The sequence below is a fragment of the Onychomys torridus genome, chromosome 8 (genome assembly GCF_903995425.1).
Source record: "Onychomys torridus chromosome 8, mOncTor1.1, whole genome shotgun sequence".
In the NCBI taxonomy this organism is placed as follows: Eukaryota; Metazoa; Chordata; class Mammalia; order Rodentia; family Cricetidae; genus Onychomys; species Onychomys torridus.
In genome coordinates this window covers 90,170,045-90,192,428 of record NC_050450.1, presented here as the reverse complement: position 1 = coordinate 90,192,428, position 22,384 = coordinate 90,170,045, and the positions used below count along the sequence as shown (strand labels likewise).

Sequence of the window (22,384 nt, the reverse complement as noted above, 5' to 3'; positions counted from 1 at the left end):
TGTTAGGGAACAGCTCAGGCGGGCAAAGATTGCACCATCCACTGTTTGAAAAGGAAGTCGAAAAAGCGCCGAGGACAAAAATCGTAGCTCCCACACATCCAGGCCCTGCAGCAGCCGGGAACCCGGTTGCATTCATTTCAGTACTTGGCGCAGAGATCGGGTCCCCTCTCCGCCACCTCCGCCCCAGCCTAACCTTGGGCTGGGTATCGGCCCTTTAAGAAGCTGTCACGGTGGCGCTACGGGCCCCGCCCATCTGGGGGGAGGGCCAACTGGGAGGGGAGGGGTTCTCGGCTGAAGCCCGAAGGGGGGGGGTCTGGGTCTATTTTTAGCTCGGGGTCGGGTCACGTGACGGGAGTGACGTCTCCGAATGTTGTTGTTGGTGGCGGCGGCGAGCGGAGCCGGAGGAGCAGCCGCAAAGATGGAGGAGCCGTCGAGGAGGCGCTGCCGCTGCTGCTGCCGCCGCTGCTGCCGCCGCCGCCCGCGAAGCCGGAGCTCGAGCCGCAGCGGGTGAGCGCGCCGCACCCGCCAGGACCCTACCTCCCGCGGCTCCGGGACGCCCAGCAGCGCCCGGTCCTCCCGCCGTCGCTGCCCGCGGGCTCCTTGCGCCCCTGTCCTTCCTCCCGGCGCGCACGCCGAGCCAGCCCGCACCCCCAGGGAGCGTCGCGGGGCCGGGGAGTGTCGCCTCTGGCTCGACGCGCGCGCCGCTCCCCACCCCTCCCTTGCAGGGCTCCTTCTCTGCAGGTAAGGGAGAGGGCCGATCTCCCCGCACCCCGCGCCCCCAGATGGCCCGCAGACCAGCCGGGGATGTCTGATTTGTCCCCTCCCTGGCGGCTCATAATCCGTTGCAACAGCGATTTGAGCCTTGCACCTGGATTCTGGCAGACCCTCTTTTCACTGGACACCCCTTTCTTGTTACTCTGAGGTGAGGGGCGCAGCTCACCCACAGGGCTTCTCCAAGTGACGAAGAACATACCCTTGGTTTTATGTCCTTGACGTCCATGCAGGTGGAAGGGGACTGCGGGGCCCACCTCCCCTGTGCTGTTATTCTCAACCCCTCGCCTGTGAGGCGTGACTGCGTTTATTACCACCCTCTTCTGTCTGACACCCTCGAGCTCGGGGTGGGGTGGGGGGAAGCTGGGAGATGAGTTGGTGATCTTCCTTGGCTAGGGTAGATCCTCCCCACCCCACCCCCGCGCCCAGTTTTCATCTTGGGTTTGTTTCTCATGGGGCAGGGGTTCTAATAGTGCCTTGTTAACTTGGGGGAGTCGGCTTCCCCACCCCACCCATCCCCGAGGCCCTCAGGAAGATGAGAACTGGCTGGGTGATAAGTAATTAATCTAGGAGCTGGGGGCGGGGAGTAGGGTGTGCTTCATTTCGGGGAGAAGGTGACCACTTGATGTCCCTGCATATGGCCTTCTGAGATGAGCTTTGTCCCTGAAGAGGAAGGATAGCAGCTGCAGTTGCTTTTGGGGGGTGTGGAAGGGACCCAGCACTCTGACAGTGACCACTGTGCTTCCGGGACCTGGAATTAGCTTTGGATCTTGGAATGGGAATGGAGAGAAGGGGTTTAGGGTTCAATGGGAGGGGAAGATAGAGCCAGATCTTAGGAACAAAAGGAGCCAGGGGATGGGAGATTGAGGACTTTGGGGCCAGAAGACTCTGGCTAATCTTGTCATTAGGTCCTGTTGGCTCTCTAAGGGTGCAGGCAGGGAGGATCCTCAGTCTCTTAAGCTCTATACACTGGGAGCCAGGAGCCCATGCAGGCTGTTGAGGTGGCTTTATGGATGAGCCATGTTGGGGGCTGGCTGCTTTTTCATTCCAGTCTTCCCTTTGCTTTCCCTCTTTAAACAACAAAGCTTGGGGAGCACTTGGTTTGCTTCCTCCTTCTTCCTTAAGTCTGCCTTTTCTCCCTTTCCTCTTACACTGGATCTGGACGCAGTCCTGTCAAAGCTGAGAGCCTGAATTAAAGGAGTAGGCTCCTAGCCGCGTGTGATGCACCAGGGGCCAGGGAGGTCCCAGATGCACGTTCCATGGGGGCAGGCATGTAGGAAGTCTTTGCTCTGGGCCAGTCCCTCTTCTTCCTCTGGGTCTCCTCCAAGGGGCATGTAATCTAGAGTAGGGCTAATGGTGTCACAGGCACTACCCACCCCAAGTAGCTGCAGAGATAAGAGCTTTGCTCTCTGTTTCTTAGGGGTGCCGTCTTAGCAGTGTGCTGAGGTAGGGGGCCTGAGAATGGGGGTCATTGTTGTTTCTGTATGGCAGAGGAGGGGGATCAGCCTTTCGAGCTGGGGGTGATGCGGTTGGTGCCGAAATACCAGCTGCTCTTTAATAATTAATTCTTCCTACTCACATCCCTTTGAGGAGGGATGTCTGGAACACGGCATCAGGCTCAGCCAGCCTGCTAGAGGACTCACTCTTGTTGGGGGGGTGGTGTGAGAAAGAGACAGTGAGGGGGGGTGGCAATTCTTGGCACTTTGGAGCACTGTCGCTTGCTCATGAATGAAAACCTGATGCAGCCCGTGAGGGGGCCTATTGTAGCTGACTTTGGCTAATTAACTTTCTCTCCCTTTCTTCTCCCCCTGCCCACCTCACCCCAGCCCCCCAGCCCTAGCCCTTTCTTGAATGGGAGCCCTGTCTGGTAGTGCTGGGAATGGGGTATCATCATTCTGTCTGAGGTTTTAGGGCAAACAGACCCTGTCTAATGCCCTCTGTCTCCACCTCCCCTGCCCCCCCCCCCCTTTTTTTTTCTAGAAATAGCAGCCTCCTCCATCTGGCTGTGCAGATGCCTGGAGCTGTGTCTGAGCAGACAAACAGAAATGGGCCGATTGCAAAAATGAATTTGTCAGCCTGGTGCCTTTTTTTCCCCTCCCCTGTTGCCTTCCCCCTTTGCCTAGTTTGGGGCCTGTATGGCTTCCGTTCTCCTGGTCTTCTGTTGGCTCGGCTTGCGGGGAGGCACGAGGCAGTGGAAGCTCTGGGAGGAGGCTGGGAACAGTTGTCTGCTGTGGCTGGAGCCAGGAGGAGCTGAGCTAAGAAACTGCTGGTGCCTTTGGGTGGGATGTCTGGGCTCTGAGCTTTGCCAGACAGTGAGTGTGGGGACAAGGGAAGCCCATCTCCAATGCAAAGGATGTGGCTCAAACTGCTAAGCAGGCCCTGTTCTCTGTGATGCAGGGTGTGGCCCCTGACCTGAGAGTGGCCCTGGGCTGGGAGCCCAAGACTTGGACCTGCCTCTCTCAGGCTCAGAGTTGACATGTTGGGAGTGGGAGGCATGGTAATTCTGGAGGGGATCTGGAGTTGTTTGAGGGACAGGCTCTCCTCCGTAGGGAGGCGTAGTGAACTTGTGGCCCTCAGGACAGGGCTCCTTTTTCTGTGCTCTCTGCCTCCCACCCTCTGTTAGAGTTTTTATTGCTAGTGGATGGAGTAGGCCTGCCTCCCTTGGGTTTCTGTCTTCACCTTAGCAGGGCTTGTGGGTGGAGCTTCTGCCCTTCCCCACACTCTTCCTTGCCCCAATACCTGGGATGGAGGTAGAAGGTAGGTTCAGACCCTGGAGTAGTCTGGAAGAAGGAAGAGTTGACTATCAGGGTGAGGGGAGCAGGGCCTTGTGGGTGCTGGAATTGTACACTGGGTTGTCATCCCTGCCTTGGGTCATTTGTCAGCCACACACACAGCTCCCGGCCCCCAGCTGCCCTACAGAGGCCTCCATGTAACAGGCCACATCTCTGCTGAAGGGGTGCAAAGAGCTCAGGCTACCCTCTCTTCCTTGCCCTGTCTTAGACAAGAGGCTAAGCCTGTCCTGATAGGGCTGTGAAGGCTCCTTTGTTTCCCAGGAAACCCTGCTGATGATTCTTGTTCACTTGGAAGACCTATGAACTGGGTAGATGCCCTTTGCATGTGGATAGGGCCCCTGGGTCCCACGCTGTGGGGCACAATAGAACATAACTACACCCTGAGCCCACTGTGTGAGTTCAAAGAGCTGTTACCTTCCACAGAGGTGCTAGGGGAGGATAAGGGCTGAGCATCACCAATTTTGGGCCCTTTGGGATCTATTCCTCTTGGGTGTCCTGCTTTGGAGGTTTTTCTCACTAAGTAGATGAGCTGGGCTACTTAGTCTGCTGGCAGTCGTGGGAATTTCTGAACCTGTGTTCCTCAACCCACGGGAAAGGGTGTGAGCAGGACAGGGCGCCAGCCCTGGTGTGGGCTTGGGCTGAGCTGGCCTGCCCACGCGGGCCCTGCCAGGACACCAACAGCCCCACCTGCTGCATTCCTGAACTTGGTCCCAGACCTGTGCAGGTTCTTTGGTCTTCAGTCTCCAACGTTCAGTACTGAACCTCGATCTGAATCTACCTTTCTGTAGCCACAGAGTCCCGAGCAGCAGGGAGCAGCAGGCCCAGGAACCCCAGGTCTTTATGTGTGTTCCTGCGGCCCTGCCAAGGAAGGTTTAGGGGCTTCTAGGCTCCAACTAGACTTCGCCCTTGGGAATCTTTGATGAGAATGGAGGGTTTACAGAGATTTAATACCACCAGGAGGTGCGGCTGCCTGAGAGATGGAGCTGATTGCCTGCTTGGGACTGGGGAGCAGAGTTAGGCCTTTAATGTTGGCAAATCTGATCGCTTCCTGACACTTGCTCTCACAGGGCATTGGAGAGCCTGGCTTCTTTTGGAAGCAAATGAATGAGATCATGTCTGGGTGGATCGAGGGCTGTTTAGGGATTGGTCCAGGTGGGTGCTGCCTGGTGTCTAAGGCTTGAAGACTAACTATGGGGCTAGGGTGTGGACTCTGGCAAACCCACGGTCCTTTACTACATTCTCCTCGACTCCATTGACTTTGGTTACCTTTGGGCCTTTTGGTGCTTTTGTATAAACTGGGAAAAGGTGTCCCTTGTTCTGGTGGATGTATCAGGCCGTTGCTTGACAGGCAGTGCACAGGCTGGATTTCATAGTTGCTTCCACAGAGCACAACCTGAACAACGCACAAAGCCCTGGGTTGGGGCCCAGAATCCTCAGCACACTTACAGCCAGTGCTGGATCTTTTGTTTGACTTTCCTAATTCATGAAACACACTCTTGTGTTCTGACTCATGGTGGGGTTGGGAAGACAAGAAAGGGTGTTTCATTTTCAGAGATGGGGGGCAAAGGTGTAGAACACAGGGAGAAGATGCCTGCCCTGAGGGTCCCAGACTGCTGGGCTGGGTGTCAGTTCTTCTCTGAACAGTAAAAGAAAAATTTTGTTTGCTTTATTTTTCAAGATAGAGGTTTGTTTGTTTGTTTGTTTTGTTTTGTTTTGAGGCAGGGTTTCTGGTTTCTTTGTGTATCTTTGGAGCCTGTCCTGGAGCTCACTTTATAGACCAGGCTGGCCTCACAAAGATTTGCCTGGCTCTGCCTCCTGAGTGCTGGGATTAAAGGCATGTGCCACTACCACCCAGCTGAATTTTAAACATTTTATTATTATTTTGTTTTTGGGTTTTTAAATTTTATTTTATTATTTTTTTTGAGACAAGATTTCTTTGTGAACTAGCTCTGTAGACCAGGCTGGCCTTGACCTCACAGAAATCTGCCTGGCTCTGCCTCCCGAGTGCTGGGATTAAAGGCATGAGCCACCACTGCCTGGCTTATTTTTTTAATTACATTCATTTGTGTGTGTATATGTGTGTGTGTGTGTATATGGCATAATGAATATGTGGAGGTCAGGGGACAACTTATTTATGAGTTGATTTTCTTCTACCATGTGGGGAGGATTGAACTCCAGTCATCAGGTTTGGCAGCAAGCACCTTTACTTGCTGAGTCCTTTTACTGGCCCTGGTGGTTTTTTTTTTTTTTTTTTTAGGCAGGATCTCCTGTACCCCTGGCTCGCATTAAACTTACCTAGTCACTTTTACCTTGAACTTGTGATCCTCCCAAGTTCTGGGACTAACGGCATATGCCAAGGTACCCAGTAACTCTCCCTGAGCTTTTGCCAGGGATCCTGGTCAGCTCAGCCTTTCCCATTGCCACAAATCGTGGCCAGAAACTTCCTATACATTGTTGCTGACATCTAGTCCTGCATTGGGCACCTTCCAGAGTCTGTAAGGGCTCCACACCTGGCACTGGACACTGATGCCTGCAGAGACTGATGTAGCCATTTCCGGTCCCGTGGGCATCAGTTAGGAAGAGGTGCAGTAAGAAGAGTCTGGTCCAGTTCTGTTTGTTTCCTGTTCCCTGGGCAGGTGGCTCTCCCTCTCTTCCCAGGTACAAACTGACCGATCCAAGGTCTCCCTTGGCTCTCACAGTCCTGAGTTAGGGACCGCTAACCCTGCTCCGTCTCTCCCCAGGGATGCCGTTCTGAGTGCCTGACTGCCTCACCCCGAAGGATGGCCTTGGATGGGCATTAGAGGCATTGCGGCCCCGGGCTCCTGTCCCATCCGTCTGTCTGTTATCGTCTGTCTCTCTTGACATCACCGCAGCTCCACCCCCTCCTGTCCCAGCCCCCAACGCCAGCTTCCTGCAGGCCCAGAGCCGGCATGAACTCTCCCAACGAGTCGGGTAAGAGCTGGGAGGTTGGAGAGGAGCCTCTTGGGGCAGATACAATGGGCTGTGTGGGTTTCCTGCCCAGGCCAGCTGACTGCCAGTGCTGAGTTGTCAGGGAATGAAGGGTGAACAGTGGAAAACATCACCCCGTTCCCCACTCCTCCCCCCAAAAAAAGAAAGGACAGAGGCCCACTTTGAGGCAGACCTGGTGTGAGGCAGACCTGGGAATCTATAGCTCTGGGAGGTCCTGGGTCTCTTCCCTCTGCCCCATGCCTTCCTTCAACATGAGAGCTTTGGGTACTTGAGATGGTGGTGTGAATCTCTCTGGGTAGCCTGGGGCAGTGTTGGAAGCATTTTCCTGGAGACAGCTGAATGTTCATGCTACTTCTTGTGGTGGTGGTGGCTTCTTCCCTTGCTAGAGTGTGTCTTTTGTTCCATACCCTTTTCCTGGTGGAGGCGCCCTGGCTTGGGGAAAGGAGTGGAGTTATATGTTGGTAGAAGAGTCTTGGTCCTCTGCTGGGTGCAAACAGATCACCCTCTTCCTCTTGGTGGATTTCTAAGTTGGGGTCTTTGACTCACGGTTCCTATTCCTCTCTGCTAGGACCTTTCCAGTGCTGCCAAGAATAGTCTATGGGTGGGATTCTAGGTAGCTTTCTGTTTGGGTGCGTCCTGACATGTGTCCGTGAGGATGTGTCCAGATGCCTTGAGCTAGACCCTCAAGAGTTTCCCAGGAGGTCACAGGTCAGTGTGGTCAGAATAATAATTACCACTTGTCCTCAGCTATCTCCTTCTGCAGTTTGAGAAGTTCAGGGTCTATCCTGTCCAACCTCAATCCTTCCCAGCACATCCTGCCCTGTATTGGTTTTTTTCTGCAAGCACGGATAGATGAATATGTTCCCTCTTAGAGAAAGGGAAGTTGAAGGCATTGGATAAAGACTGAACGGCAAGAGGAAGGGGAGGGATCCAGCCCCCAACTTCATTCCCAGCCACCTGTGTGTGGTTCCTCCTGGGGGTTGCCCTGTCCTTGCCTTTATTCACTTAAGGGTTGCCCCAGGCAGGCTCTAGAGCTCTGGCTTCCTGTCTCATCCTCTTAGGCTGGGTCATGAGAGGGATGGAAGATAACTGTTCACCAGTTCCTCAGTTCTGCTCTCTTGCACGTCAGTTGTGACTGGCAATCAAGCTGCTTCCTTTCCCTGAGCCATCTTCATTCCTTGCTTCACATGGGGGTTGGGAGCTGACCCTTGACCCCCGGGGAACAGGGGCTGCCCAGGGACATCTGGTGGTGGCTTGGGAAGGACGGTTCCCAGCTGGAGGGTCTCGTTCTCTTGGAATAAAAGGTGGGTCATAATCCACCAGCGAGTGAGTTCCGAGGCTGTATTCTAGACACTGATGGTCCAGGTTCTCCTCACAGCCATCCTTCCAGAGCCGGCCGGAGAGTGCTGTAGCTGGAGGAATGCACCGGTGTGGCGGCTTCTGAGCTCTGGCAGGATGGGCATCCTTGGTGACCTGTCTCCTGGCTGGCTTTCCAGCTGCTCCCAGTAGGGGGAGATGCTGTCTTTTCTGTGTATGGGAGGGAGGGAGAGGAAGGGGGCACACAGGATAGAGAACTGTATTTTAGGACCGTTGAGAGGCTTCAAGACAGGGGTCTTCGCTTGTGGCAAGAGGTGAACTACTGTGGCCCTTCCCATAGTTTTCCCTACAGCTCCAGAGCTGGCAACTCTAGTGGGCTCCAGCTGCCCTCTGCCATGGAGACAGCCAATCTGCACACAGCTTTTCCTCTTTGAGGGGCTCAGCATCTGTTCTCTGAGTTCAGCTGACATCTGGGTTGGGGCTGCCGATGCCCAGAGCCTGGCAGAAGCTGGGAACTACCTGCCTTGGAGTTCCACAGAAATAAAGTGAAACTACAATTTGTAACCAGAGCACATAGGTGTCCACTTCCCTGTGGACACCTTGCAGAGGCTTCCCCCAAGAAAGAAGCAACAGACAGTGATGAGTGTGTCTGATCTCTCCCCACATCCTGGCCTGTTTGCTCCTTTCTCCCTAGGGCATACAGCTGCAGGGTAGGTACAGCAGGGTGCTTTCTCTGTGTCCTCTGGTTCCTCTCACCGTGAGAACTTTTTGGTTTGACAAGTCCTTGCTTGGCATCACCAACGAGGCTGGTCTGTGGTGGAGCAAGAAGACAGGAAATGGTCCATCTCTGCCATCCCAGCCCGCAAGTCAGCATGCAAGTTCCTGCTGAGGGGTGGCAGATGGATTTGAAGTGATAGGCTTCTGGGCCCACCACTTCAGGCAGTGGGCACTCAATTTGTGTACCTCTGGGCTGGGCTCCATGCCAGCACCTGACCTCATCTACCTCTCTGGCCATCTGGGGAGTCCTGCTTCCCTGAAGAGGCCAGTCTGCTCCTTTCTCTTTCGGCAGAGGTGTGGGCACAGGGGGAGGCTTTTTTTTTTTTTTAAGTGGTTTTTTGAGACAGTGTCTCTGTGTAGTCCTAGAACTCACTCTGTGGACCAGGATGGTCTTGAACTCACAGAGATCCACCTGCCCCTGCCTCTCAAGTGCTGGGATTAAAGGCATACACCCACCACCACCACCTAGCTTCCTTTTTTTTCTTTCTTTCTTCCCTTTTTTTTTTTTGTGTGGTGAGGCACTCTTTATTTTTCTGGGACCGGTCCTGTGTGTCTCCACAGTCTCCTCCACGGGGTTAAAGACCGACAGAATCTGTAGCAGCTCTGACTTGGCCCCACTGGCTTGGAGGAGCATTCCTGGGACGTAGGACCTCAACTGCCCTGGTCATAATCTGTACTCAGTGCCATTGCTTAGAGAGGGACAAGAATGTGACCTGCCATATGATCCTGTCTGGGTGTTTGTTGGTGGGGCCCTGGAGGAGGCATCCAGGTTCCTTATCCCCAGTGTGGGAGGGAGATGAGCTTCACGATAACACCTGTCTGCCCAGCTCCTCCAAGCACCCTCTTCACTTTCTCTCCTTCCCTTTCCCAGGAGGGAGGGCGGCTGCCCCCTCCCTTTGGGGTGACCAGAGAAACTGGGGCATGGGTGTGGGGTGGAGCCAGGAACCTTGGCGTCCTGTCTCCCCGCCTCAGGCTCTGTTTCTGAACCCCTGGGAGGGCAGCCAGCCAGCCAGAGGAGGAGAGAGAAAGTGGGTCAGTGTTGGCGTGGGCAGGGGTCTGGGGAAAAGACCCTTGGTCTTTCTTCTCTGCTGAGGTGCCTTGACGGATTGGAATCTGTTCTCTCTTTCTCTGCCTTGCTTCATCCTTCCAGATGGATGGTGAGAGGAGGCAAGGGTCAACCCAGAGGGGAAGGAGAAGATGCCAAAGTGGGTGTCCACATCTTTCCTGCAGTTAGTTTTAAATAAGATTCGGCTAGTACCTAGCCGTGGACCTAGCTCATGGTAGCTCTTGGGCCGTACGGATGGGTCCTGGCAGCAGACAGAGTTGATGTTTCTGGGGCATCTCGCAGCTCAGGGGCTCAGGGCCAGTCTTGGGTGGGCTTTTGATGACACAAAGCAGGACTTCTCTCCCTATTCAGTCAGGGCTCCATGCCAGCCTTTGGGCTTGAAGAGCTCAAAGAGGCAGCATTGGGCTCTCCCCTCTGCCCCAGCTTTAGAGGATTTGGAGGCCCAGAGTGCAGCCTTAGAGGGACTGGGCAGAGGTACTGCTGCTGGGGAGGATAGAGCTAGTTCTCTACCCCAAGCTGGCCTTGAACTTGCTGGTGCCGGCTATGGATGTGTTTCATGGACCACAGCTGTAGTGAGTACTCGGTGAGATTTGTGGGATAGGACTTGGGAGCTGGAGCTAGGCATGGGAACTCAAGCAGAAAGAGCTGGCTAGGTTGAGGTGAAATATCAGGAAGATACATTGTCTTCATCTTGGAAGAAGAAAGATGCCTGTCTTCTCTCCCTCCTCCTGGACCTGTCCCCTTACACTTCCCTGGAGGTGTGATTTGGGGACTTGCATTAAAGATAGACATTTCTTCTCCTAATGCATAGAAGTCATGGTGGTGGTGGCAGCTGCTGTCCCTCAGCCCACACTTGGTAAAGGAGACAACCCTCTTTACCAGGTTTGCTAGCTTAAACCTGGAGTCCCAGCTGGGTTTAAGGCCGAGTCAGGAGGAGTTTGAGGCTAGCCTCGGCTACAGAGGGAGACCCCGTCTCCAATTTGAAAACAGAAAGTAAAGATCTTTTGACGTCAGGCTAATCTAGGTAGTGAAGGCCTAGCCCTCAAGATGTCACGGCTGCTAACCTCCCCCGATTAGGACTCCACTGCCTCTCTCCTGTGCCTGGGGCAGGTAGGGTGAGCCAGGACAGGGCTAGCCAGCCCTTCTGGTTGTTCCCAGCGTGGGTGGGTGGAGCCCCAGCTGGGAGGGGCTGCTGCCCCCAGCTTTCTGGGCTCCCTTGTGTCTGCCGCCCTCAGTGGTGGAGCTGGTCTTCTTGAGAGGACCTAGTTGGCCAGAGTGCAGTTGGGGGAAGGGTGGTCCACGGGTGATGTTGTCCAGCACCCAGCTCCTGGGTTGCAATTCTGCCGCCTTTTCTTCTAGAATCTGCCTGGGCTGTAGCTTCAGATCCCTCCCAGTTTGGTTCACCGGGAAACACACCCCTACCCCAGCAGCATCTGTATCTGGCCATGCCTGGGGAAGCTTGCCTCTACCACCCTCATGCACGTGTGTTTCCCTACCTGAGGGAGGAGGCCCTTGCTCTCCTGGCAGAAGCTTGGGAGGACGGGCTGCTGTGAGCCACAGCCACTGTGTCCTTGCTTAGACAGCTTCTCCCAGGCTCCTGACAGGAGGGTGAGGTCATACAGTCCCGAGAGAGGACAGGTGTCCCTGGCTCCGTGCCTGGAGTGGGGGGCAAGGAGGGGCCAGGAGGGGTTGAAAATAGCAACTGTGACTTCAGGAAAGGGGAGGAGGATACAGACCCAGGAATAACCAGTCTATTAAAAGGCTCCAGTAAGGTCAGGGGCCAAGTGGGATCTCTTTATCAGTAGGATGCACAACCTGTGGAGAAGGGGCAGGTCAGCAGTGGGGAGTGCTGGCAGGTGGCACCAGCTTCGGTGGCACAGTGGCCCCATGGCCCACGGAGGCCCAAAGAGCTGGGGCTGCTCCACCAGGCCAGGATGCTAACAGCTTTATGACTGGCTGGAAGGCCTCCAACCCCCAGGCTTCCTATGTGGGCACTGGAGACCCTTGTCCCTGGGCAGACGCCTGTATTCCTTTGCCTGTCAGGTATGGTGGTCAGAACCCAAGACCCCCATCCCTACCCTGTGAGCAGCTCTGTGACTGGAGTGACTTTCATCCTGCTGTACCTCAGTTTCCCCATGTTGGCCTCTTTCTGGAGATCATGGTTAGCATAAAGGCAGTGGTGTTTGTGATGCCCTCAGCATGGCACTGGGTACACTACCAGGAAAACATTGATTGAGCTGAGAATGGGCAGGTGCTGTCCAGCCCCTTGCCTGGGCTGGGCAAGGCCTTCCCAGAACATCTTCCTGCTCTCTGGAAAGAAGCCGGCTGCTGGAGGTGGCACTCTAGAATGGGAGAGAGCTGCCACCCTACTGCTATGTAGGGTCTCCCTGATAGTAAGAGTGTAGGGAGGCATCCTCCCGGCTCTGTGGGAAGGCAGAAGTTAGACTCCACAGGCTGTTGGGAGGAGGTGTGAGGTTAGGCCAGGTGGTTGGATGTCTGTCACCCCTCCCTAGTCTTTTTGATTCCTTTTTCCTCGCTCTGCACATGAAGGGGGAAGGTAGCAGATCCAGGCTGGCTTCTTGGTGTCCAGTGCATTGTTTGCCCACAGCAGTAGCCAGAGCTGATCCCAGATGCTGAGTCCCCTGCCTGCATTCTTCTCTGGTCCAGCCACTGGCCACCCAGGTCTGTGGCCTTGGCCCTGAGTGCAGGCCTTCCCAGTCCCCCCCCCCCCTTGACTGGCGCTTCCTCCTGGGGTGGAACGCGCCTCCCCCCCCCCCCATGGGGCCTCCGCCAGGCCTGGGCTCCTGGCAGCCAGCCGGCGGCTCCCTGAGCATGCTCCACCTATTTATAGACAGGGCCCTCCTCCAACTGCTATTTCAGTCTCTTGCCAGCTGCCGGCGGCTCATTCGGGGAGGAGGAGCAGGGAGCCAGGCCCAGAGCTGTCACCGGTGGCGCTGGGAGGGAACACAGAGAGCCTGCCTGCCCACTGAGCTCCCCTTCCTGTCCCCTGAGCACCCAGCCATAGCCTGTCCTGGAACCTTTGGACAGGCCTTGGTCCATGCTCCTGTAGTAGAGAGCAGGCCTACAGCCTCATTAGCCTCCCTGCCTCTGCTGCCTCCAGAGCGCCCAGGCCGGATGAGGCGCCTCCTTGCCTTGTGGGTCCCAGCGGCAGTGGCCTGAGGGAGTCCTTGAGCAGCCTGCTGGCCCTGCTGACCACCTTCCCCCTCACCGGCTTCCGCCTCGGGCGGCCCTTCCCTGGCATGCTGCTGGTGCCCAAGGCACAGGGGCTCGTGGAGATGCTGCAAACCATCTATGAGACCGAGTCCTGTTTCTCAGCAGATGGCATGTCAGGCCGGGAACCATCCTTGGAAATCCTGCCACGGACTTCTCTGCACAGCATCCCTGTGGCAGGTAAGTGGCTTGTGTCCCCACCTGCCCTCAGCTCTTGGGCATCCTTCTACATGGATTGAGCATCTACCGTGAGTCTCGCCCCACTGGGGTCTTGCTTCAGCCTTCCTTGAGAGTTTTGTTGAACGTCCATGGACTGGAAGAGCCTTGCTTCTTCTCGGGCAATCTCCATTCCCTCCTCGGCCAGAGCTGTTCTTTCACCCTGCCTCCTAGGCAGCCTCTGCCTTCAGCAGGATCAGCTCAGCTGCTAGGGGCTGGGGCTTCCTAGAGGATTCTGGCCTAGTTGGCACCATGGTCAGAGGGGAGGAAGTGGGTCAGTGACCTGTCTCCAGGCTGCTTGCTCCCCACGATTGAGCAGAGGAAGATGCTGTACCTGGTGTACCTACAGGAATCAGAAATGCCCTGGCTTTTGTGGTTTGGTTTGACCTGGTCAGGGTACCATGACTTTGGCAAGTTTTTGGTCAGGACATTTCTGAGAACGGCTAACTTAGGGAAGAGGTTCATTGAGATAGGGTTGAGCAGAGACTAGCTGCTGGGATGTTGAAGGATTTTTGGCTGCCTTAGTTCCTAGCTTCCTCCTATCTCTTCCACTTCCTGAGGATAGAAAAGTGTTACTTTGACTCCAGTGGGCTTGAAGACGCTCTAACCTAAACTTGAGGAGCCCTAGCTCTGCCACCTTCTCTGGGGGAACTTTTTTGATCCTTGGTGGGGCGTGGTGTCCCCCCCCCCCCAGAGCTAGCCACTCCTTCTCTCACTCCCAGGAACCTGTTGGCGGCATCAGGCTCTTCTGGTACAGCCTCCCCACCAGGCTGGCACCACAAGATGCTTCCTCCAGGGAGGGGCCTGCTGGACCCATGCCCGCTTGGCCCCTCCTGGCAGTGGCTGGCTTGGTACTTGTGTGAGAGAGAGAATATATGTGTCTGTGTGCTAGAGAGTCCTTGGCTCTGGATATGTGGGTGTGGATCTGCAGGGTCCGATCGGAAGGTGGGAGCTGAATGCCTCTCTGGGTACCTGTGATTTGGCTCTTGGCTGTCCAGGCATAAGATTGGAGTAGGACAGGGAGGTGTCAGGAGAATGTTTGGGAAGGTTCGGAAACTCCTTGGAACGTGATTTGATGTCGGTTTGGACGTGGATAAGGATGTCCACTGAGTGTCTGTCCTCTTATAGGGCATAGTCGTGGAGACCAGCCCTGCAGTGTGCCCACCAGGCTTCTGGGATGGAGCCCAAAAGGCTGGTTCTTGCCCAGGGCTAATTGAGCTACATACAGCCCCTGTCCTCAGCCCCCAAACCTTGGCCTGTGGGTATTAAGGTGGGCTCTTGGGAGGTGAAGGGATGTCTGCAGAGCATCCTTTAGGGTGGCTACGAGCTCTCCACCCATTTTGCACTGAGCCTCCAGTTGGCCCCAGGTTCCCTCTTATTTACTCTTCCTCTTTGAATTAGACCCCAGAGATCCTGAAAGTTTAGGACCGTGTTTTTCTATCTCTGCATGTACCCCAGCCAATCCCTGTCTCCAGATCTCCAACCTGGCCTTCTGAGCCCGTGGCGCAGTCCCTGCTGGCAGGAGGGAGGTGTGAGTCACTGGAGCAGCTCCGGGAGAGGGCTAAGAATGTTCCCCTGAGCAGCTCTGATGCTGCTGTGTCTGTGACGCTGCTGGGGACAGATATAGGCCTGGAGCTTGGCTGCCTTTTTTTTTTTTTGGACTCTGGAATGTAAATAGACGTTTCAAATAGAAACACTTTAACCTTTGGGTTAAGAAAAAAAAATCCACCCTAGATAAACATGGCCATGAGGGCCCAGAGGCCTGGTGTTTCCCTCCTGTCCTCTTTCCCTTCAGATACTCTCTCCTTCCAATTTCTTGAGCAGCCTCCAGACAAGATGCAAAACCCTGAGACTGAAAAAGCCAGTTTCCAGGGGCGCTTTTTTGGATGGTGTTGCTGGTCTCCCCAGCCCACGGGATTGGAAAAGAGACCCTTCCAAGACGCTGCTGCCTCTCTGTCCCTTGCAGCAGCAAGTCCTGGGAATGCTTCCTGGGGGGGGGCAGCTTTTGCTCCCCATGCTGTGTGGTTGGCTGCCAACACCCAGCACCTAGCACAGTGGGTGGCACCTAGATGAATGAGTGTTGCATGAGGGGTGGAGGCCCAGCCTTTTGGCCGGATGCCTGGGCACTGTTCTGGGGCTTGACCTGATGGCTGAAGAGAGACATCCGTGGTGGGCACTGAAGGGTAAGGGAGCTCAAGAAGGGACACACGCACTCCGCTCTTCTTGCTTGAGGAAGGGACAAGGGGACAGTTTCCACTGCTGGTGACTGGTGGCCTCTCTTGACAGATGGGTGTCTCTGTCTAGCCACCCTGTCCCTGCCCAGCGCACAGTGGGCATTTCCACTTGGCCCTAGCTTGAGGATCCTGGGATCTTCAACTCCTCTGTGGGACTCCCAAAGACCCAGAGCTGGGCTCTGATTTCCCTGTCCATTTCTGGTTGAGCTGAGTCCTGGACACTATGAGAAGGAGTGGCAGAGGAGGAGGCTTCTCTACCCACTGAGGGAGGTATGGATCTGGCGTGTGCCAGGAAGGAATGCTCTGGATGTTGGGAAGTCCCGTGGGAAACCGGGGCTTTCCCTGGCTGTTCTTATTTAGGCTCTTGAGGCCATTCCGAGCATGGCTGTGTGTCAGGAATGTGTAGGTGTGGGGATGCCAGGAAGGTAGGAAGAGCAGGACTTGAATGAACTAATATTATAATACACGAGGTGACAAGGATACCCGGGACTTTCCTCGCTGGTCTCTTTTAGGAAGGATGTTAATAACCCACATTCCATAATTGAGAAGGATCAGAGAAGTCAAAGAACTTACCCTGAATCACAGAATAAGTCGGAGCTAAGATTTGAACTCAGGTCTATCTGTGTGGGGTCATTGTAAATCCACACAAAAGCTTTTACTCACATTTCTCTAAAAAATGGTCCTTTGTCTGGGTGGGTGTGTCCTTGTACCTAGTGTCTGTAGCTTAGCATCCAGAGCACAGGCTAGATTGAACTCCAGTCTGTCCCTTCAGTGGGCGCCCATCTGCAGTCTAGTTCCTGAACAACCTTATGTGGTAGGCCTGCCTGTTTGTACTCCTAGGGAGTAGGGCCCATTCTGGCCCCACTCCTGGGGTGTCTAAGGGTAGTCTTTTTTTTTTTTTTTTTTTTTTTTTTTTCTATAAATACTTGGAAACACTTAGCCAATTATCTCTCTCCCTGAAGGCGCTTTGGCTCCAAGGAAGATGAGGGTTCAGGAACAGAGTAAAACACCCACCCTACAGACAGCCTCTCCTGCCCCCATGCTCTCCTACCTCATCTTGTTTTTGAGACCCTCAGCTGTCCCTTCCCCTCTGCACAGCTGCCAGACAGGAAATCAGATTAACCGTGTCCACACACAGCTGTAACAGCTGTCAGAGTGTCCACAGGAGAGAGCAGGCAGGCCAGGGAAGTTATGAGACCGTGGTTCTCTGGCTTTGAATTGCAACAGAATTGTTCAGATGCAGGTTCCGAGTCTGTAGCGGGGCTTAGGAGGCAACATGTAAACTCCTCCTCTGGTGGTTCTGATGAGGAGCGAGCCATGTTTCATGGAAGGCCCTGGTGGGAGAAGGGCCAGTGCAGAGGGCGGCTGGCTGTTACCCTAGATAGGCAAATACAATTCCCAGCAGCCCAGCAGTCTGGAGAGAGGATGTTTTGAGATGCCAGGAGCAGGTGTCTAAACTTGAGCAGAGTTGGGGGATTATGGCAAGCAGCCAGGTGGACAGGGTGCCTTGCTGGACACTCAAGCCTGGGTGGCGCATGAAGAATGGAGGCGGGCCTGCCCTGGGGCCCCTGCCTCCTCTAATCCCTCCAGGTAGAAGCCAACTGTCCCAGCAACAGCTGCAGGCTCTGCATGGTTACTGTGCCTTTTAATTGCCTGCAGCTTCTGTGCCCAGGTATTTTTTTGGGATGGTGGGGAGGTGAGAATCCTCTTTTCTAGATAGCCTCCTAAAACCAGCGCTGACTCCAGGAATACCTTGTGTCCTTCACCTGGATTCCGCATCCCTATCAGGTCTTTCAGAGTCTCAGCCCGCCTCCAGCGTTCCCTCGCTTGTCCTCTCTCTCCAACTTGTAGGCTCTGGCGACCTTCATCTAGGTTGCTGGCTCCTTAGGGTTCCTCATTGCACCTCTCACTGAATTTTGCAGCAGCCTCCAGGCTCTCCCCTTTTTGCTTTGTAGGGAGCGGGGCAGAGAGAGCCAGGAGAGTCTAGATTAAGCACTGGCTCCTCTGCCTCCTTTTCAGGTGACCTTGGACAAGCCTGTTCCCTCTGTGGCCTCACTTTCTTCTTCCTGCAGCCGGGGGCGTTGAGTTGCCGAGCTCCTGGGCCTTTTCCTTACTGACATTCTGAGGGTCTCTGAGGTCAGTTTCATGTTGCTTCTGCCTTGCTGGAGGAAGGGCTGAGGGTCTCCCAGCACCTTGCCCCAGGAGGATAGAGAAATAGCCTTGGGGAGAGGTGTTACCTGTAGTGGGGCACAGTGAAGTCAAGGATGGGAGGATTTCAGACTCCTTAGAGTGTGGGGCTGGGGGGTTTGAAAGCAGGGACCAGAGCTTGTGCTCATTATTCCAGGTGATGTTTTGGGGGGAATGGTTGGGATCCCACTGCTGAGATTTGTGCTGCAAAAAGCAGGCAGTGAAGCCAGGGAAATGGCCTTGAAGCGCCAGAGTTGAGAGGCTGCAGCTCCCAGAACCTCGTCTCTTTCAGTGGCACCTAGCTGCTGGCCATGCTGCAGGGCATAGGAAGGGCTCTGATGGGACGGGACCACAGAGTGACCTTCAGACAACCTGGATGAGAACTAAGGCTTTCCTGTGGCCGGAGGCTGAGCCCAGCATTCATAGAGCCTAAGTGGTCTGGGAAGTTGCCCTTACATAATTCTTAGCGATTTGTGTGCTTTACTGTTTGTTTAAAAATCAAAACAAAACACCAAACACATTTTAATTTACTTATTTTATTTTTGTGTATAATTTTTTTGCCTGCTTTGTATGTCTGTGTGCCACGTGCACGCCTGCTGCCTGAGGAGACCAGAAGAGGGCCTTGGATCTCCCAGGACTGACTGGAGCTACAGACGGTTGTGAACCTCTATGTGAGCGCCAGGAATTGAACCTGGGTCCTCTAGAAAAGCAGCCAGTGAGCCAGTGATCCTAACCAATGAGTGATCTCTCTAGTCGTCTTTCTCTCTGTGTGTGTGTGAAAGATAGACAGACAGACAGACACACACACACACTCACTCACACACACACACTCAACAATGTCTGTGTAGTCCAGCTGACCTTGAACTTACTGTGTTGCTCAGGGATTCTCCTGCCTCGACCTTCTACCATCATATTTGACTTTTTTTTTTTTTTTGGATCATTTTATTTCTTAGACAGGGTCTGATTATGTAATTCTGTTTGGCCTAGAACTTACTGTGTAGACAAGGCTGGTTTTGAACTCACAGAGATGTTTTTGGTTTTTTAAAAATAATTTTATTTTATGTGCATTGGTATGAAGGTGTCAGATCCCCTGGAACTAGAATTTCAGACAGTTGTGAGCTGCCATGTAGGTGCTGGGAATTGAACCTGGGTCCTCTGGAAGAGCAGCCAGTGCTTTTAACCGCTGAGCCATCCCTCCGGTCCCTGTTTTTGATCTTTTGAGACAGGGTCTGGCAATGTAGCTCAGGTTGACCCCACTCCCACCCTGAGTACTAGGATTCGGGGTATGCCACCACACCTGGCTATCATGTGAACTTTAGAGACATTGATGATGATGATGGTTATGATGATGATGATACTCATTATTATTTTGGTCCTGGTGATCAAACACAGAGCTTTGTGTATTAGACAAACACTTTTATCACTTTGGTACATTCTAAGCTCATAGAAACACTGAGTAGTAGTCTATAGGCTTTGCTAGATTGCCAAAGCCAGCACACACACACACACACACACACACACCACCACCACCACCACCACCACCACCACCACCACCACCACCAGGGGCCATTAATAATAATAGCCTAGTTCTTCTGAGATCTTCCAAGGCCTGTGCCAAGCTCCCCAGCATCCCCAGCATTCTCTTGGGCTTGGCAACCTGGGAGGTAGGTGCTCTGCTGCCATTTTGTAGATGCTTGCATGAAGCATGGGGAGGCGCCTAGAGCCCTGACTAACGAGTGCCTCGGCCTTGAGCCTGTGCCCAGTCTCCTCCAAAGCCCTCACTCTTAACCATTCCATGGTCGTGTTCGCTGACATTGCTCCACAAGTTGTGTAAATTGCTAGGTGAGAGTCTTACCGGCCTGTACATGTGGCAATGCTGTCTTAATTGTGGTAGAGCCTGATGAGCCTCAGCTGGCCTCTCTAGTCACGTAAGAGCACAGAAATAGATCATGGGAAGCCGTCCCTGGTGGGGAGGGGTCATGGCGTCATGGGCAAGTGTGAAGTGTGCTCCCTGCCTCCTTCCAAATTCTCTCAAGGCCAGGACAGGGGCAGGAGCCTTTTTTTCCATTCTCCAAGGGATAGACAAGGTAATTAGACATTTAAAGAAGCTGCCGACTGTTGGCAAAGGAGGCTACCTGGATCCTGATGGGGTGTGCCGTCTTCTTGGGTGGGCTTTCCGCCTGTGTTGTCTGAAATGACACCCCACACTGGAGCCAGGCTGAGCATACTTGTGCTTAGGAACATCCTGCCCACGCCAGAAGCCAGGCCACCTGGGTTTGGACCCCTGCTCTCTTCTCTACTGCCATCTCTCTGTGAAGCTTGACTTCCAAAGCCTGTCACCAAGGGCTGAAAACAGATGGCCTCAAAGGACCCTTTCACCCTGTCCCCTCTAGGCAAAGTGACACCACAGAGTCAAGGATGGTCAGCATAGGCCTTGCTTCTTCAATCCTGAGTGCCATATAGCTTAATGCTCCCTTGTCTTAGATCCCCTCCTTGCTCGGTGGCTCCTGGAGAAGGATCTTTCAGTGATAGACACTGAGCCTCTTGCATCTTTTAGGTGGGTCTGAACTCTGGGGTGACCCAGGGTTCCCCCAGTGAGTAGAAAGTATCTTTCCCTGCTGGTCAGGGGTTGTTTTCCAGGAAGCTGATTTGTGATGTCTCCAAGGGAGGGTGGAGCATGGCTTGCTTGCAGACTGTTCCAAGCAGGAGCAGGGCTTGTCCTAGGGTAGCTAGATCTGTTTACTTTGAGCCCTAGTTCCCAAAGGTACTGTCCAAACCTGTTCCTTGTGGCCCAGAGCCCCTTATCCACCTAGAGACTGTATCCCTTTGCCTGGGACTTGCTGTTTTAACTTAAAATTTCACGGTTTTGTTGTTATTAGTTGAGATAGGGCTTTGCTCTGTAGCCCAGGCTGGACTAGAACTCACTGCAGTCTTCCTGCCTCTGCTTTTCTGAATGCTGGCACGAGCCACCCTGGCTGGCTGTGGTTATTATTTTGTTTTTTGAGGCGGGATCACACTGAGCTACTCAGTCTGGCTTTCACCTCACAATCCCTTGGCCTCCGTGTCCTGCATATCTAGGGTTACAGTGTGCAACCTCCAGTTCACCCCGTGTTCTTAAGCTAAGGCCATGCTGGCAGTGGGCACAGAGTTGCCCCATTAGTCCCTCCTTCTGAGGGGCCTAGCATCTTTTGTGCTATAGAACCTCCTGGGCTGATGGGATTCGTGGACATAAGAGGCCCTCTGGATGAGAAGGAAATATCAGTAGGTGTCAGCTCTGTTCAGTTCTACCCATGAGCTTTGCTGTTCTGTATCTTCTGAGCCAGAGCTTGGTATGGGCAGGGTCATCCTGATGGCTGGACACAGCTGGCACTGCCCACCCAACTGCTTGAGCTGGAGGCAGCATGGGTCAGCTTGCTCCTAAGGCTGCCACTCCCTGGAGAGAGTCTGGGTTTGAGTTCTTAGGATAGCTGGCAAGTGCCTATCCCTGGAGCCCTGGCACCTCTTGCCACAGGAAGTTCCTGGCATTGACTCTGTTCTGTTCTATGCAGATCAGCATGAGGCCTGGGGTGGGGTGGGGTGGAGTAGGTGAAATAAGGACCCAGGGTCTTGCTGTCCCCTGTGATCTTGGCCTTTCAGGGGCCTCTTTGCTCGCCTGAGCTCCCACTTATTGAGTGGAACATGCCCCTCTGCCCACCCTTTCCTTTTTCCCAAGTTCTCCGTGCTTCCTAGGTCCACCAGGAGGCAACCAAGAGCCTCTTCCTGTCCTGACACACCCACTTCCCCTTCCAAGTGCTTGGCCTGAGTGGCAGCTGCTCTGTTCTTGCCAAGCTGACAGAGGGCAGAGATCCTTAAGGGGATGTCAGGCCAGCCAGGCAGACTACATTTGGGGACCCCATTCTCTTTTTTCCCTGGCTGCCATCCTGAAAGGAGCCAGGTTGCTACCTGGCAGAGTCTGGTACCATTGCATGCTGCCACAAATTAACATTCTCTCCTGATTCCTGCTTGCATGGGAGCTGTGTGGTAGAGCCCTCTGCCACCTGCATACCAACAGGGCCGTGGTGCCCACTGCAGCACAGAGCCAGGCATCTCAGCAGTGCTAGCAGTGGGAGGGCCCCCCTTAAGTGAACCCCTAAGCTTTCTGCAGGGCTCCTGCGAAGGAAGACTACCCTGTTCACCACTGTTCCAACCTGGGTTATCTGTAGGAGCCAGGATCTTTAGACTCTTATCCTTTCCTGGGCCAATGGGCTAGGGTCTACCTCCAACAGCCCTAGCATTACGAGGAGCAGTAGGTTGATGCCAGTCCACTTCTTGGTGGAGTGATCAGTGTCAGGGCCAAGGCAGCTTTGCCTGGGAACTGATAGCCCTCCAGCCAGCTGAGGCTTTGCTGAGTGCTACAGGGGTTGGGTAGACTAGAGACTGGCCACCAGCTCCTTTGCTGCTCTCCTGCTTTTTACCCTGATGTAGAGCTGGCCCTCACCGGAAAGGCCGCAGGAGTTTTCAGGCACCTTTCATCTGGCTGCTGGGGCAGGGCATGGAATAGCGGGAAAGTGAGAGGGTGCGTGCAGTGGGGGATGGGGGGGTTGTGTGTGTGTCTGTGTGTGTGACTCCACCCTTATGGCCTCATCTGGCCACTCCTGCAGATGTGGCTCTGGCCTGGTGGCCACAGAGTCGTCAGTGTGGCTGACAGAGAAACCACAGAGGAATGTGCTCAGCTTATGTTGGGCGAAGAGGGGGTATTGAGAGACATCCTGCTCAGGCTCTCCTTCCCCACCTCACCTCCCACTTTTAGTGGGTCTCCCAGGCATATTAGGCATAAGGGTGGT

General features: G+C 54.3%; 1 protein-coding gene across 9 annotated transcripts in view; it reads left to right on the top strand.

Moving 5' to 3' along the window:
* The first annotated feature begins 344 nt into the window (after positions 1–344).
* Hdac5 (histone deacetylase 5) overlaps positions 345–22,384 on the top strand; it is a 34,767-nt gene continuing 12,727 nt past the window's right edge. For 2 of the 9 annotated variants that reach the window (XM_036198306.1, XM_036198304.1), the window contains exons 1-3: positions 345–507; positions 6,305–6,515; positions 13,030–13,104. In XM_036198306.1, the coding sequence (XP_036054199.1) occupies positions 6,494–6,515; positions 13,030–13,104 (97 nt within the window). In that variant the 5' untranslated portion in view covers positions 345–507; positions 6,305–6,493. Of the gene's footprint in view, positions 508–6,304; positions 6,516–12,814; positions 13,105–15,426; positions 15,645–17,393; positions 17,511–18,142; positions 18,233–22,384 lie in introns of those variants that run through there. The other 7 variants (XM_036198308.1, XM_036198310.1, XM_036198305.1 and 4 more) reach the window with 7 other exon arrangements.